Raw genomic sequence first — 16,758 nt, forward strand, 5'->3', positions numbered from 1 at the left:
ACTTTTCTGGAAAAAAGGGGTCACTTTTGTGAAAAAAAGGGGTCGCTTTTGTTAAAAAAAGGGTCACTTTTGTAAGAAAAAAGGGTCACTTTTTCGCAAAATGTTCGATGTACAATAAAATTATTGTAAACCGGGGGCATGCAAAAGTTATTGTAGGTTGAAAGGGTTCATTTTTTTCTTTCCCTTGTAATAAATTGAATTCTTTCAATGCAAATTTTGTAAATGTAAATGCAAGCTCACTTTTCCCCTTCCCCTTCCTCGTTCTGGAGATGCTCAAAAAACACAATACTCGATTTTAGGTGTGTTCACATGAGTTTTTGGTATGTATGGATAACATGATTGAAGGAAAATGGTTAAAAGTGATTTTCACTTATCTAAACATTACAATATAATTGAACTTATATGACTGATTGAGTAACCTCTGAAAAAGTAACCCCGGCGTGTGTGGCCAAGCAAGGCAGGCCAGATACATATAAAAATTTGTTGACTTAATTTGATCTTATATGAAGTTACCTTCATTTGAAGACCTTTTCACTTAGCCCTATCATTTTCACCTTAATTTACTAAATTGAAATTATTATATTTTTAATTGTTTTTTTACTAAATTGAAATTGAAATTATTATTACTAAATCTCAATTATATTTGTTTTTTAAAGTTATTGATTTTTACTAAACATATAATTCACTGAATTGAATTTATTTTAATTTACTAAACAATCCCTTCATTTTCAAATAATTTCATATTCGTTATCGAAATTCAAATTAAACTTGATTAATTTAAACTTAAACAAAATGCTTTATAGAGTACTTTCTATTATATATATGATTATTTTTTTAATACAATTCTACTACTTCGTACTTCGTCGTATGATTTCTTATATTATTATATATATGATTATTTTTTCTTAATACGATTCTACTACTTTGTACTTTGTAGTATGTTTTCTTAATTATATTTATATGTGCATAATATATCATTTATAAAAGGAAATTAAACCATTTATAGCAACCTTTTTGTTGAAAAAAACCTTATAAAAATTTTTTGGCACAAAGAAACCAGATTGTAAATTTTTTTTGTTGAAGACAACCTAAGCTCTCTAATCACTCAATTAACCTCTAATTTTCCCTTAATTCTTCAAATTATTCATAATTCTCACTAATCAATTTAATAATTAATTTAATTTATAAAAAAAAAACCCACTCCTCACCACCACCAGGCATCGGCCGAGCCACCCTTTCCTTCTTCCCCTCCTATGACATCAACCTCCTCTCCCGTCCCCAACCTCTGCATAGATCCCCCACCCCTATCGATCAACCTCCACCGTGAACCGACCCCCTCCCTTTCCCATTTACCCTCGCCGCGACTACCCTCCTAAACCGTAACCCAAAAATTCTACCCAATAGAGTGGCCACCATCACCGCCGCAATAGAATTGCTTAAATCTCTTCCGAAATTGAAATGCAAAGGGTTTGATGTTTGTGCGATTAATTTTGATAACTTGCCGGCAAAATTTGCGATTTGTCTGTGCGATTTCTTTCGGAAGGTAAAACTTCCGGGCGAACCGGGGTAAGGGCGACATTGGCGCCGGCACAGGGTAAGGGAAGGAGGAGGTAGACGGAAAGTGGTAGGGGTGCCGATTCTGGCCGCCGCGGCTGCTGCAGGGGAGGGGGTGGCTGAGGTGGGGTAGGTTGTTTTATGTTTTTTTAATTAATATAATTAATTAATTGAGAATTAAAGGCTAATTAGGGAAAATTAGAGGATAATTAGGGTAATTAGAGTTTTTGGTTGTCTTCAACAAAAAAATTTTATAATCTGGTTTCTTTGTGTCAAAAAAATTTTATAAGGTTTTTTCCAGCAAAGAGATGGTTGTAAATGGTTTTTTCTGACAAAATTTCCTTTATAAAATAACCAAAGGTCAAAGTTGGTTATCAAATTAGCAAAAATGAGTTTAATGGCGAGTCGGAGAGTAATAATATTAATTATCAATTCAAATGACCAAATCTTAGCCTAAGCTAATCCATTAGACCATTACCAACACTAATTAATGCCCACAATAGCAATCTAATTACGTGAAAAAGTAACAGCTGGTCCAATTCATGTCCTAATTATACACACTAATTTGAGTATTGTGTAAGCACACACGTAGGATTGATTGACTAATTAAGGATACAATTATGCTAAATTAAAAATTTGAGTAACTAGATTATGCCGTCAATGTACATTTTATTATATGGCAAATTACTTGGTAATGAAGCTAAGATCTATATCATTTAATGCACCAATCATAAATTTGTTACACATAATTAAATCCAAAGGTCTAAATAATATAATGTCGCAAGTTGTAGCATAGTTGGATGCTTACACACATGAGGTACGTTATATTCCCAAAGATACCGGATCATAAGTTTGGACATTATATTTTATATTTCAAAAATAATGTGAACCACTTATATAATTTAATACAAAATAATTATGTAAAAATAAAGTTTTATGAATTACTAATTTTAATCATGGGGCAGCTGAGCTTAATTTTGGATTAGTGTGGATAATTGTATGTATAGTTGAATTGACAGCTAGATAATTATAATTAGGGACAGTAATTGAGCTTTAATTTAGTGGTTGATGTTTGAAATAGCCCCACATTTCAAGTAAATTGTATTATTGGAGAATTGGAATTTTATGTCTTTTTGATGAGCATATTCATATATAGATGCAAAAGTCTACTTAGAATAGAAACCATGCAACATCTTACATCTTAATTTGTTGGAGTACACACTTCTAATCATGGAAACTTCTTGATTATTCTCATATAGATAATAATGTTTCGTAGAGTTCTTTTCCAAGTTAAATTTATACTAAATATTGGAGTTCACCAAAATATACGTTTAGAAGTTTAAATTATTTGTTGAGGACATATTGCATGAAAAGAAATACGAAAACTAACAGACATGAATATGAAAATACAAACAAGAGAGTATTGTACATCTATCAATACTTTTAGGCACATACAACATTGATTTTAGTAAGTAGTATATTACTTTTAGTATTATTGGATATATATATGTCTTATAAGTATTGTGTGTCCGTTAAATATCGTGTGTCAAATACATACTAGGTATATATAGATAATATAGGGTTTATATGTCTTTATTCAAATTTAACAAATGAATTACTTATTAAAATGACATTGCATATTTGCATGGATATAGATTTAAACAAATCAATTTTTTTTTTTTTTTTGACAAATAGAACAAAGAAAAAAAACAAACAAAGAAAAGAAACAAACAAACAAGCTAAAAGGACCAAAAAAGAAAATGCCGACGCCGCGCCTGAACTGCTAACCAATGAGCTGGAGAAACCCGGGAACGAGGAACCGCCTGCAGACGACAAGCCTGGAAATTATCCAAAATGTGCTGAATGTCCCGAAGCAACCAGCAGCAATCTATATTAGCAGAGGCCAAACCACACAAACAGGAAACCAAAGAAGAACAATCAGTGGAGACAGAGATACACAAGAAACCCCTGGTCAAAGCAGCCTGGAGAGCCCAAAGACAAGCCTGCAATTCCGCCTGGAAGGCAGAAGAAGCACGGCACGCTCGAGTGCCCCCACCCAGAACCCTGTCAGAACCAAAGTCACGAAGGATCCAACCAGCCCCTGCACTATTATCCAACTTATCCCAGGCGCCATCAAAAAGTAAACAGACCTCGAGGGACGACCGAGCATTACCCGCAAGCCAGCCGGAAGGAGGGAAAACCTGATGAGGGGAAGGAGAATGCGGGCGAGAGGAAGCCCAGACCGAGAAGGAAACCGCCTGCTTACTACGGAGGAACCAATCCTCCGCCAATGCAGAGATGGAGGTCGGAGAATAAACTGCATTCCGAAAGACCAGGTTATTGCGAGTCAACCAAACTGCCCAAAGAGACGAAAGAAAGAAGAGAAGACTATCCAAAGTCCGATTGGCAATTAAATCCGACACCCGTCCGGTAAACAAATCAAATTGGATACACTATGTTTCATCATGAAGCTTGAAGTGTCGTATAAGCTTATTAAACAAGCCCATAGACTACAAGTTCAATAATATTACGAATTAATCCTTTGTCAAATATACTAAATAGTCAATTTTCTACGTGTCATACTACCGGAAGCTACTTTTAAAAAAATCAATTACATATTTTGAAAGTTCTCTAAAATGTTTTAAATTCGTTTGAAACATTAGGTGATGTAAGATTAGATAAGCTAATATTTCTAAAGCTAGGCAGTTTTGTTTATACATAATCACACCGTCCTTAATGAGAACAACGTAATAAAAAGCGCACATCAAAGTCATTAGATTATTCTATCATCGCTTTCATATGATCGATATTCGAGGCAACTTAGTTTATTTTAAAACAAATACGCGTTGTATTTATATATATATATATTTTTTAACGACATGATGATCTAATTCATTCAACCTCATCCAAACTCTTTCCTTACAAGTTTAATCTACTCCACAAGAAACACTTTAGGAATCTAGAATTTTACTCAACTTGGATAAAATTCATGCAACATATGGAGCACATTATGAAACCAATATTCCTAAGAAAATACCAAATTGAAATTGTAATTATCCTCTAGAGCTATAAACTATTTCATGCACGTTATTCTTCAATTAAATTCTTGGTTAGTTGCAATTGCAATAGTATTTTTGTTCTAAACCATAGAAAAAGAACAAAAAATTTCAACTACTCATATAAGATGAACATGGATCTTGGTGTGGGACCCGTTATTTAAAATGGGCCCACATTCCCTTGTATTGGGCCATAAAAATTTTGTCTTTGCCCTTTTCACCAAGGTAAGGGTGGCTACCCCATTTACTTTCCTCCACGTATTACTATTTATTTTTATTTTTTTATTTTGCCTTTTTGCAGTTGGACAGCTGTCATTTTGTATATGAACAACAATGCCTTTCCCACATCACATGCCCATATATAAAAATGTTAAAAAATGTACTTTTTATTATTTTTATTTATTTAGATTATATGGTCACCCATGTAGCATCATCATCATCATATGTTATAGTCTTAGAGGAGACTGAACTACTGAAGTGGTCCATGTTGATTTTTGAGATGTTGTTATTTTCATATTTGATCCTTATCTTGTTTTGTGTTTTAGAGTATGCCCTTGTATACAAGGAAGGATCTTCAATGAGGTTATAAACATTAAACACCCGACCCGTGGTAAATAACTTGTTGGGTGTGTTCGGTAATACTTTTTGAGTAGTTTTTGAATAACTTAGTGGTTCGATAAAGGGCATGTCTGATTTACTGAACTGGGCTACATTTAACTGAATTGAATAGAGCTGAAATAAATCATTCATGAGAGAAGAAAATTAGGAACTAAATTGAACTGGTTGGAGCTGAACTGAACTGAATTTAAGTTGAAGAGAACAAGCCCTAACTCAAACACTATTTAATAAAAAAAAAAGAAGAATATTAGGTAATTTTATAATAAGAGTATTGTTTAGTGGTAAAAATAGCTATTATTAACAACTAAAACTATTACTTATCAGCATTTGAAAATGAAAAGCAATTGATGGTGTATATTTTCTCTCTATGGTTTTAAGGATAATATATTCAGTTAATAACTAATTTACTAAATATTCATATTTTAGTGATATATATTCATAGCTAACAATTTGTTGACAAGCATGATAGCAAATAGTTACTTACATAGGCACACAACTAGCAACTATTAGCACAACTAACAACCACTTTTACAACTATATTTTGCCGAACATGTTCATTGTGTTAAACATTTGAAAAGTTGTGTCACAAACATAACATTATTTGTACTTTAATTAGCTAAATGTTGAAGGTTCAAATATAATCCCCTACACTTTAAAATTCAAGATTCGTCACAACACTTGTATAACATTATACTCCGTATACTAAGGGCATGTCTAGTTCAGCTTAATTTCAGTTCAGTTCTGCTCTAATCAGTTTAGTTTAGTTCAATTCAATTATTAGATCCAATCAGTTCAGCTCGATCTAATCAATTCAGTTCTGTTCAGCTCCAATCAGTTCAGTTTAGTTCAGTTCAATTCAATTCAGCTCAGTTCAATAAATATGAACAGACCTCAAGTAATCAGGTAATCTACTCTTTGTAAAATTAAAAAAATAAAAAATAAAAAAAAACCAAATAAAATTTCTTTCCTCTTGTGCTAATATTATTTTACGATTATGGACAAAGATTCATCGAATGACTTAATTAATGCTACGAATTATTAGAATATATATGTGACATTTAATCATTGCTTTCCACCATATTCTTTTTCTTATTAATCATGTAAAATCATCAAACGTAGTGCGTAACCATCATTTACAAACAGAGAAATACTTCGTATTTGAAAACATTTTAAAATGATAATAATTGGAACTCGTATATTACTATATAGTCCAAATTAATATGAATGATTATTAAGGTTCAATTCGCCTTTAATAAAAAAGTATTTAGTAAAAATAATTTTAATTTAGTAAAATTAATTTAAGTTCAGTAAAAATAAGGTCGTGTTCACATTTACTTAATTTCAATTCAGTTCAGCTCTAATCAGTTCAGTTCAGTTCAGCTCTTAATTTTCCTCTCTCATAAAATATTCATTTCAGCTCAGTTTAGTTCAATTCAGCTCCAATCACTTTAGTTTGGTTCAGTTCAACTCAGTTCAGTAAATGTGAACAGACCCTAAGTTCAGTTTGGTAAAAGTAATTTATGTTCGGTAAAAATAAGGTGAAGTGAATAGTGTCTAAATAAGTTAATTCGCGTCAATTATTCCAAAACAGAGGGGGTACAAACCAGATTGTCCGGGTTGTCCCCACATAAGGGCATAACAACAAATATTAAAAAAAATAGCCGTCTAATGACCGACTTAGGGACTAAACTGCAAAAGCCCTACCTTTATAAGGCCTTCTTCTCTCACCCCATTTCTCACAATCTCACATTCACAACAGAATCAAAAAAATTGGAGAGAGAAAAAACCCAGAAAAACAATAAAGTGAAAATACCCAGAAAATCAATGGCAGCCTACAATTCCGAATCCGAATCCCAAGAAAAAACCATAATTTCCAACCAAACAACAACCCCAAATTCCGATCATCAAGAAGATGAAGAAGAGGTGATTGTATATGAACCAAAACCCAGAATCAGAAAACCCAGAAAGAGGGTTCCTCACGTTTGTTTAGAAGGATACGTTGAACCCTCAGATGACGATGATTTACCTCGAACAAAGAGCTTGACTGATGATGATCTTGATGAATTAAAGGGTTGTGTTGATTTAGGGTTTGGGTTTAGTTATGATGAAATTCCTGAACTTTGTAATACTTTACCTGCTTTGGAGCTTTGTTATTCTATGTCTCAGAAGTTTCTAGATGATCATCCTAATCAACAACAACATCATCAACAAAGTTTGAATCATGCTAATAGTACTACTGATACGGCGTCGTCTTCTGGGTCTGAAAGTTCTAGTCCTATGCCTACTTGGAAGATCTCTAGTCCTGGTGAGTTTTATTTTTTGATTTTTGATTTTTATGATCTGGGTTTGGTTTTGTCTTTGTTTTATGATCTGGGTTTTGTTTGAATTTTTCTGGGTGTTGTGAATTTTTCTGGGTTCTTGGGATCTGGATTTGATTTTGATATTTGCCTTAAGCTGTAAATTACTTGGATTAATAGTCATATAATGTGAATCAGTAATGTGACAATTAAATCTGGATATGCAGGGTGGTATTTAGAGATTTGATGTTGATTTTAATTAATTTCATGACAAATGATTACTTAATCATGTGAATATATGTGTAATTAAATAATAAGCAGATCTGATTGAGTTTCAAAAGATTATACACTTAAGAATATGAGTTTATTGAGGAAAACTTGCATTAATTATCTGGTTTCTAAGATTAAAGAATTCCATGTGTTCTGTGATCTTTGCTGACAAAATTGTTACAAGAAATAATGACTTGATAACTGTAAAGTGTGAACAAAACTAATCATTCACATTGTTAATTGCTGTAGTATATTGGATTGTGTGCTTTTATTTTTCTGAGTTGTAGATAGTTGGCATCTGTTAGGCATGAGTTGGCCACAGTATGTTCTAGTCTGTTTGTTTTTACATTTGTTCTGATTACCCATTGTGCTATGCTTAACATGTTGTCTGTTCCTTTGATTAGGTGATCATCCTGAAGATGTCAAAGCAAGGCTAAAATTTTGGGCTCAGGCCGTGGCGTGCACTGTCAAATTATGCAGCTAGATTGCAACGTCGACTGATTTTATCAGTCTAAAGACGAAAGGATGTCCTGTTTTCCCTAAAAGATGAAAAGTCTCAACTTTCATAATCAAAATGGATCGATCTTTGAATGGGAAGATGAACATGCCAGGACCGTCAAAGTTCAGAACTTTGCGACCGAATTTTGGACAAGATGGAATCAGAACCATTAGAGAAGAGGACCGTGTCAGGTCTGAGATTAATCAACTACCGATGATGGTCTGACATTTAGTGCTCGGCTTAGATTTTAGCTTGTGATTATTTGTAATGATAGATGAAATAAAAGAGATGAAAGTGGAATAAAACTTGCTTCTTTTAATCTTTAAATTGTTTTGTGCAACTGTTGTTTTGTTGTTACTTTTATTTTCATGTGCTTATTCTACTGTGATTCTTATGCAGTGTGTGTTGAGAATCACCATTGCAGCTACCTCAGCTTCTTAACTGGCCTCTGCATTGCTGAGGTAACTTCCTCCTATTGGATAATCAGTCTTGGATTATTGCCAATCCTTTCGATTATCTCTGCCTGATGGAACATACTTTTCGTTTAACCTCTAACTTGGGACTGCTTTAAGTGGTTATCTGATATGTTGAATGACAATGATGACCAAGTCTAATCTGTGAAATAATATTGTCATTTGCAAGTTGATTTTTTTGTTAATGGCAAACTATGCTGTCTCTATGTTTGTACGACTGACTTCTAACTTGTTCTCGCGTTTGAAGATGAGCACCCTTAATGACTCTTTTTGTCGGCCTTCTGCAACTTGCTTCAAAGGTTGGCATTCTCGCAGGAGGTGTCTTTATCTAACTCTCGTACTCGTATATGGTGGTGTACTAATAATTCTGTCCACATAACTTGTTTGGTGAATTGCAGATATTTTCTCAAGTTGTTCTTTGTATATGCTCTTGCAGAAGTTTACTCCGAGAGCAAGCAGTGGACATTATAGTCGGGTGATGGAGACCCGAAATGACTCTTTGCCGGTTGGTTTGTTAATTGTCTTACATGACTTTGAAGAGTCTACACCTGCACCAATTAGTATCACCTAGCACGAGTAGTTGCTAACATATCTCCTATATTTTGATGTGTTTGCTGTGTCTGTACATTCATATCATATTAGTTCTTAATCTGTTTCATGGGAAATTTGGTGTTCATTAGAATGAGCAATGAGGTACTTTCCTCAATCTTAGTCTCATACTGTCATCTTGCTACCCTTATGACCAAAAGTTGTGACCTATGGCTGGCAATGTTCAATAAATTGTTTAGAGCAAAGCCAGCCATAGCTGATAATTAACCTGAAGTGATTTAATAGTACTAACCGCTGATGCAGTCTTTTGGAGGATTTATCAGTATGTTAGTATTAATCTGCCTCTGTGGTATCTAAACGTTACGATCAAGAAGTTACAAGCTGTAAGTGGCAACATTAGAAGAGATGGTACGTGAAACACTCCATAATAACAGAAGATCGGGATCTGAATTGGTCGAATATATGGCGTGTTTAATTAATTTCTCCGAAATTAGAGAAAGTCAGCTGTGTAGATCTTGAAGAAGTTTAGTTTATGGGAGATTTGATTCAGAGATACGCTTACAGGCTGCAGAAGAAGAAAGATTCTTACTTCAAAGAGATTAGTATAACTTAGATTTTTCGTCTTAAGCTTGCGAATCTTGTCTCTGACGTATGATATCAACTTTGCATAAGAGAATATTGTGGTTTAGATTGACACATCTGAATCTTAAGTGTAAGAATTAATCATTTTGATGTCTAGTTGGCCACATGGCCTGCCTGATTAATTTGGTTAGTGCTGTTGATTAATTGGTTGTTGGCGTATTCTTTGGTACATCACCAAACTGATTATTAGGATCAGTTTTGCTTTGTCAACTTAACCTACTTAACCTACACTAATCAAATAAAATAATCTTTATTTTAGTCGGCTCATTTATAATCTTACTTTTTTAGCTAATTGTAAAGATGGTTGTGGGCTGTGTCTCATTCCGTTGCATGCCGTAGTGTGCTTAAATTGTATTGCCCTACAGGCTGCTGAAGTCCGAAGTGACTATATATACAAGTATGTATCTTGTTAAGAACTTGTTATATCAGGTGATTGCAAATAATATATGTTGGTAACAACTTATTTTATCAAGCTAAATAGGCAAATAACTAAATATCTAATGGTATATGTATTTTATTGTGTTATTATTATTAATATATATTTTTTAAAATTCATCAAAATAACGAATATGCCCTGCAGTGGAAAATGATGCCCATATCGCCTAGCCGCCTATGCGTTAGTCATGTCTTGTGGGTTGGGTGATGTTAAAAATCATTCAAAGTAACGCCATTATTAATATAATGATTAGAGAAGTAACAAGGAGTATTATTTTCTTCAACACTATGCTGCTCAATAATTTGAAACGACTTGAGGATGTGGTTGCAATTTTGTAACTACAGTAAGTTGCAATCCTTGGTTAAATTTGAGTCTATGCTGATCATATGCGGTAATATGATCAGATTCAGCGTTAAACAACGAAGTTTACGGAGTAGAATGACTGTTGTAACAAGGTTTACAAATGACAATATTTCATCAACAAGATCTTCTAACACGATCTTGCTGGGATTTTAAAGATGCAATGCCTGCAGAAGCACCCTCCAAACAATCAGAACACTTTGGAGGTTTTAAAAACGTTCAAAAAATGGAATTGGTGGTTCGATGTTGTGGTGGAAAAATCTTCATTGCCGGATTAGTTTGTTCACCTTTTCGTGAACATAAACTTCAGTGAACACATCCATTCTTCTGATATTGAGTGAAGCTTGAGTGATGCAACTCATGCAAGAACAGAAATGTTATATCACTTGAAGCAAGTCATTCATATTTCATCACCACTCTTATCTGCGTTGTTGTCCTGCCCTGCCCACTTCTGCATGCGGCTGCTTGATTCCTCCACCTGCATATCATGTAGCCGGCTCAGTCATGTCTGTCTTTGTACGACATCAACTATTACCAGCGAATCTAGAATGCTTTTGCACAATTGAAGGTGGAGTTTTATTCACATTTTCATGCACAACCTTAAACCTTTATGATGTCTTACAAAATTGCAAAATACTCAAGATGTGTGCATATGAACTCTTTCATTCATCTCTAGTGCCAATGTACGCGACAATTCTACCTTGAAATTCAATATGCCACTACCAGTGTTTGGAAAAACTAATAGCCAAATCAGAAGAACATAGCTAAAGGAAGTCCTCACACTTGGCCAAAAATACTTGCGACTATGTGAGTATGAACAGAAGAAACACAGCAATGCAACTTAAGGTGAAGTATTAAGATCTCATATCTCCAAATTATGCTGACACCAAACTTTCAGAAAAACAAGGAAAAAGTAACTGAAAATTATGTAAAACTCACCTCTTTATTCCAATTTGTTTTGTAAAGGATGAAGAGTAGAATGAATGTTTGCATGAGAGTTCCAGCTATCATTCCGCCCCAAAGGCCCTGTCATTGATAAAACCATATATCAGAATATATCCTTGATAATGAAGACCTAAGATCTTTAGCACAAATGGAAATTAAAGTGATATTACCTCTACTCCCAAGTGTGCTACATAGCCGAGAATGTATCCAAGCGGTATCCCAAAAACATAATAGCAAGCCAAGTTTATATTAGCCACAGTGGCTTGCCACCCCCCTCCAACAGCAACTCCTACAAATATGATAAGAAAATAATCATTGTATCATTTAGTACTCAAGTCCAGACTGCTCGATCAGGAGTCTGTCATGTCGATCAGTTGCACATTGGCAGAAAGGAGAAGTCACAACTTTGACAGACAGAAAATAAATTTAAGTGTAAGTCTACCTGAAATTACAGGCTGAATACTGTTAAGAACCATTGTCACACCAAGAAGCCAAGCTAGTTTAGAAACTGCTTGCTGCAATTCCTTGCTATCGGTGTAAATAATAGCAAAATGGTCTTTAGTGATGAGAATAATGACCAAGCACAAAAGCCCGATGATGATAGACTGGAAGACTGCAACAAAAACACTGTATTTGGTTGCCCTTGGATGCTGTAACCCAAGCTCATTTGATACACGAACACTAGAAGTAACAAAATTGCTTCAGAATTGATATATGAAATCATAATAACCAATTGTAGCTTCTAAGAGTGTAGGATCAAGATAGAATCCCGCTACTCCTAAAGCAAAAGAACTGAAAAGAATAGTGTCTAGCATAGTAAGTAGATTGAATTTCATGCATTTACCTTACAGCAGCATTTATACCAATGAATATCATAAATTGTAGTCCATTTATATTCGTGCTGAAACAGTGAAGAAAATTGCATTAGCAACTTATTCTCAGAAAAACAACAGCTGTTGTTAAGAATAATACTTCAGTATACATTTATCAAGGAAGATTTAGTATGATACCACAATTCGACATGCTTGCAAGTAGACAACAAACTTACAAGTCACGACTCGGAGAGGTTAAGAAACTCACCAGATAGAAAGAGAGCCTATAGTAATGACAGCATTTGGAAGGTGACCAGCAAGAAGAGTTATGCTCATCATGTACCAGATTTCAAGGCAGAGCATCACAGCAGAAGCAATTGAAAGCCTAACAAACGCCCACATCTCATTAAAAGCAGCCCAAGAGAACCCTGTCCAAGCATCCTTGCACCAACCAAACACATAAACAACTTGTGCAATTGCAGTCACCCATCTTGTGAAGTTGAAAGCTATTGCAGCCCCACGCAGACCCCAGCCCAGCACAGCAATGAATAGCCAGAGAAGCACAGCGTGTTCAATTAGAACAATAAATCCGATCCAAGCCATTACATTAACCTTGCTTTGGGCTTGGAGGAACTTCTGAGTAGGAAAATTGATAGCCAACGAGAACAATGAGGGTATAGTAAGGATGGTGAATTGTCCTGAGAGGTTGGCTACATCAGGGTCCTGTCCAAGAAACTTTAACACTGGTGCAGCAAAGATGTAAATTGGTAGGAGTATAAGACTGCTAAGCAATAGGATTATCCACGAGCGTTGCATGTAAACTCCAAGCATATGAACTTGCCCTGCACCAAAAGCTTGCCCACACAATGTCTCAAGCGCGCTCCCCATGCCAAGCTACAATTTTGAACACAATCCCCATTAAAATCTCCAAAAATTACATGCTCCCAACTGAACAAAATAATAGTGCTACATTGTTAAGTTTGTAAAAACCATTACACCAAGTGATTTTCCATCACACTAATTAACAACTCTAGGCATTTCAATTCTTTTTAACACAAGTTTTTTATGCTTGTAATTTTGTAAAGTTGTAATGTCCACATAAATATATTTTGTATCTAATAAAGTTCCAAAGTTTCTGTATTAGAATGTCTAGAAAAATAATCAGATAACACCATGGGCTGTTACTAAAAAATCATTTGAAAATAACCCTACTTAATCCAAAGTAACCAAAGAGTCCCAAACTCAAATGCGATCCATACAGAGGCCATAGACACACAAACCCACCATGACACAGATCCATTGTGACTTGAATCCAATCGGCCCACCTGATTTGTCAGCTCTAACATTACTATGACCTAATTGCAATAGCCTGGCCAGGTGAACTCACCTGGTCGGGTCCCAAAGTGCCTCTAGTGGGGTTTGATTCCACAACCTCATGGTTGTGAAATGCAAACCTTACCACTAGATCAAGCTATGTTTGATTCCTCACGACTATTACTGCTAAATTCTTTTTACAAAGCAACATGTAATGTGAGAGTTTGGCAAAAATGAGCACAAAGGACAGAGTAGGAAACTACACATGAAATAATTTCCTCAATTATTATTGGGATATTTTATTGTCTGTCTATTAAACCCATGTACTATAAACGTCCTTCTAACTTACTCTACCTACTCAAACATTGGCTTATCTATAACCATTACACACTTTGCACCCAATAAAAAATCCATCCTTTTACTTTACTAACATAAGAAATTACAAAGATTATTACGTAACTTAAAGGGAGGATGAAAAAAAAAAGCTAATATTGAAAAATGTTTGAGGATTAACTCAATCAAGAGCTTAACCTAACGACAGAGGCGGGCTACAAAAGTTAAAATTGAAAATGGTCTGGTGCAATTTTGTTAAATTGGGCCCTAAAATCATTTTACTAAATTACAAATTTTATGATAAAATTCAAATTTTATCTTTACATTGTATAAAACCGGACCACCACCCTACACATGCCCAGAACAACCCTTGCCTGACGGTTGAAACACAAGATTGATTTTTATACTTATACATCATCATCATCAAATAAAAAAATTTTAAAAACACGAATAAATAATGCAAAAAGTCAAAACGAGTAAATTATAAAAAAAACCCGAAAGAGTAATAGAGATAGAAAAAAACCATGAAGCCGAATGCAAAGGTGTTGATGACGGACATTGAAATAGAAATAGCAGAAAGCTCAAGCTCCCCAAGATGTCCAACAAATATGTTTGTAAGCGAATTTGTAGCATATTGACAAAGAATGTTAAAGACTAATGGTGAAGCTATCTTCCATAACTTCACCGTCTCTTCCTTAAACACCGCCGCCGCCTCGCTAATGCTCTTCACCTCCGCATAGTCACCGTTCTCCGCCTTCAACCTGTTACCGTCGCCGCCGTTTAGCAATGGTGTCTCCATTTCCACACACTCTACCTACTTTTTTTTTTTTTTTGTTCTCTAGATTTTTATTTATTTGTTATTATTTGATCATTTCTCTCTACTTATTGCACCTCATACTCAATTTTGTGGGGTGGCACGATGGGTTGTAATAAATATTTGATGGTGAAATGAGTACAGACGTACAGTCTATATAGATATTTTGTTTTGGCTTGAATTGGTTTGGGTATACTTAGATTTTTTTTATTTTTTTTTATTTTTTTTACTTAGATGTTTTTAGATACTCCCCACATTTTGTAAAAATCGCAACTTAAAAAAAAAAAAAAATCTCAACACTTTTCTTTTATGTTTATTTCATAATAATTGCAACACTTTTTTATTTGATAATGGTTCATTATTATTTTATTAATTATTTCTTCAACTGACCTCATTTTCACAAATATTTTATTGTTTATCGCTCCTATCAACCCCACTTACACAGTTACACTCTTTTTTAAAAAAATTATTATTTCTTTCACATACTAATTACTAACTATACTTTATATCATAAAAAATTTATCCACTTGTTTTATTTTATTGAATCCTACAAGCTAGGGGCGAAACTTTGTTTGCCACCCCCTTAAGTATGTTTAAGTTGTTGATGATAAGGGATATGATGTTTAAGGTCTTGTTTAGTTCAACTTAGGGTTTGTTCTCATTGAGTGAACTGAACTTATTAGAGTTGAACTGAACTGAACTAAACTGAAATAAAATTAATATTTTTAAGAGAAGAAAATTAGGAGCTGAACTAAACTAAACTTATTAGAATTGAATTGAACTGAAAATAACCGTACGAGAACAGACCCTTATTTGTACTTATTTCAGAAAAAAAATAGGTTCCAATAAAATCAGATTAAAAAAATAAGTGCAGATCAGATAAAAAAAATAAGTTCAGATCGAATCATCATTAAGTGCGATTTTTTATCGCTAAATATCTTTAATTTTATAACGAAAAAAATTATGAAAATTACATTTTAATAAAAAATACACATTATTACAAATCTAACAAAACCCCCCACTGGCCTGTTCTCATTGGCTAAACTTATCTGAACTGAACTGAACTGAACTGAACTGAAATGAATATTTATAAGAGAAGGAAATTAGGAGTTGAGCTGAACTGAACTTAACTAAACTGAGCTGAACTGAACTGAACTGAATTTCAACGTAAGAGAACAGGGCCTTGATATATTTTTCTCTTTATAGATAATCGTAAACATACGGTCAAAGTTTGGTCAAATCAAATAATCAGATCAGGTCTGGTTATACCAAACCAATTTAGATAAGCAATAGTGAACTAACAAGCTTTAACAATTGCATATAAAAAATTGTGGCATAGTGATTAAGTATTGTAATTTTTGAGCAAAAGGTTTCAATCCTTCCCCTTTAATTTTTTAGCCCAAGATCCGCCACTAATACAAGTCTACTTTATATTTTCTTAAACTATATGCACTCCTTACTGTTGCGATTATTACGAAACGGAGAGAGTATTTGCAATGATTTGAATGGACGTTACTCTAAGAGCTGTAAATAATTCCAGTTCAACCGAGTTTTAATTTGTTTACGCTAAGCTTAATCAAGCCTACTTTATATTTTCTTAAACTATATGCACTCCTTACTATTGTGATTATTACGAAACGGAGAGTATTTGTAATAATTTGAATGGAAGTTACTCTAAGAGCTGTAAATAATTCCAGTCCAACCGAGTTTTAATTTGTTTACGCTAAGCTTAATAACAAAATACATAATACGGGTATTAGTGTTTAAGCCAGCTCGAGCTTGAACA

The 16,758-nt window shown here is 34.1% G+C and overlaps 2 protein-coding genes and 1 long non-coding RNA gene across 4 annotated transcripts; 2 read left to right on the forward strand and 1 right to left on the reverse strand.

Annotated features, from left to right (window-relative positions):
* Window positions 1-6,972: 6,972 nt before the first annotated feature.
* LOC145606639 (uncharacterized) lies at window positions 6,973-8,621 on the forward strand. The gene is made up of 2 exons (XM_081662447.1): window positions 6,973-7,533; window positions 8,200-8,621. The coding sequence occupies exons 1-2, from the start codon at window positions 7,053-7,055 to the stop codon at window positions 8,277-8,279; spliced, it is 561 nt and encodes a 186-aa protein (XP_081518573.1). The 5' UTR covers window positions 6,973-7,052; the 3' UTR covers window positions 8,280-8,621.
* On the forward strand, window positions 8,347-10,225 carry LOC145606640 (uncharacterized). 2 transcript variants are annotated; one of them, XR_014105408.1, is made up of 3 exons: window positions 8,347-8,485; window positions 8,694-8,755; window positions 9,015-10,225. It is a non-coding gene; the product is annotated as an uncharacterized LOC145606640 (long non-coding RNA). The 2 variants fall into 2 exon arrangements; XR_014105407.1 differs by having other exon boundaries at window positions 9,204-10,225.
* A 449-nt stretch (window positions 10,226-10,674) lies between these two features.
* Window positions 10,675-15,060, reverse strand: LOC145606828 (protein DETOXIFICATION 35-like). The gene is made up of 7 exons (XM_081662667.1): window positions 14,682-15,060; window positions 12,780-13,405; window positions 12,544-12,600; window positions 12,142-12,380; window positions 11,870-11,988; window positions 11,694-11,780; window positions 10,675-11,232 (listed from the first exon to the last, which is right to left on the reverse strand). The coding sequence occupies exons 1-7, from the start codon at window positions 14,955-14,957 to the stop codon at window positions 11,155-11,157; spliced, it is 1,482 nt and encodes a 493-aa protein (XP_081518793.1). The 5' UTR covers window positions 14,958-15,060; the 3' UTR covers window positions 10,675-11,154.
* Window positions 15,061-16,758: the final 1,698 nt, after the last annotated feature.

The sequence above is a fragment of the Chenopodium album genome, chromosome 23, assembly GCF_948465745.1.
Source record: "Chenopodium album chromosome 23, dcCheAlbu1.1, whole genome shotgun sequence".
NCBI classification, from domain to species: domain Eukaryota; kingdom Viridiplantae; phylum Streptophyta; class Magnoliopsida; order Caryophyllales; family Amaranthaceae; genus Chenopodium; species Chenopodium album.

What these genes read in the sequence shown, in the direction of transcription:
- LOC145606639 (XM_081662447.1), top strand. Translation starts at nt 7,053, where the DNA reads ATGGCAGCCTACAATTCCGAATCCGAATCCCAAGAAAAAACCATAATT. An exon ending in TTGGAAGATCTCTAGTCCTG is followed by an intron (nt 7,534 to 8,199) that starts GTGAGTTTTATT and finishes TCCTTTGATTAG; the next exon opens with GTGATCATCCTGAAGATGTC.
- LOC145606828 (XM_081662667.1), bottom strand. Translation starts at nt 14,957, where the DNA reads ATGGAGACACCATTGCTAAACGGCGGCGACGGTAACAGGTTGAAGGCG. An exon ending in ATAGGCTCTCTTTCTATCTG is followed by an intron (nt 12,601 to 12,779) that starts GTGAGTTTCTTA and finishes TCACTGTTTCAG; the next exon opens with CACGAATATAAATGGACTAC. An exon ending in GGTATAAATGCTGCTGTAAG is followed by an intron (nt 12,381 to 12,543) that starts GTAAATGCATGA and finishes TGTTACTTCTAG; the next exon opens with TGTTCGTGTATCAAATGAGC.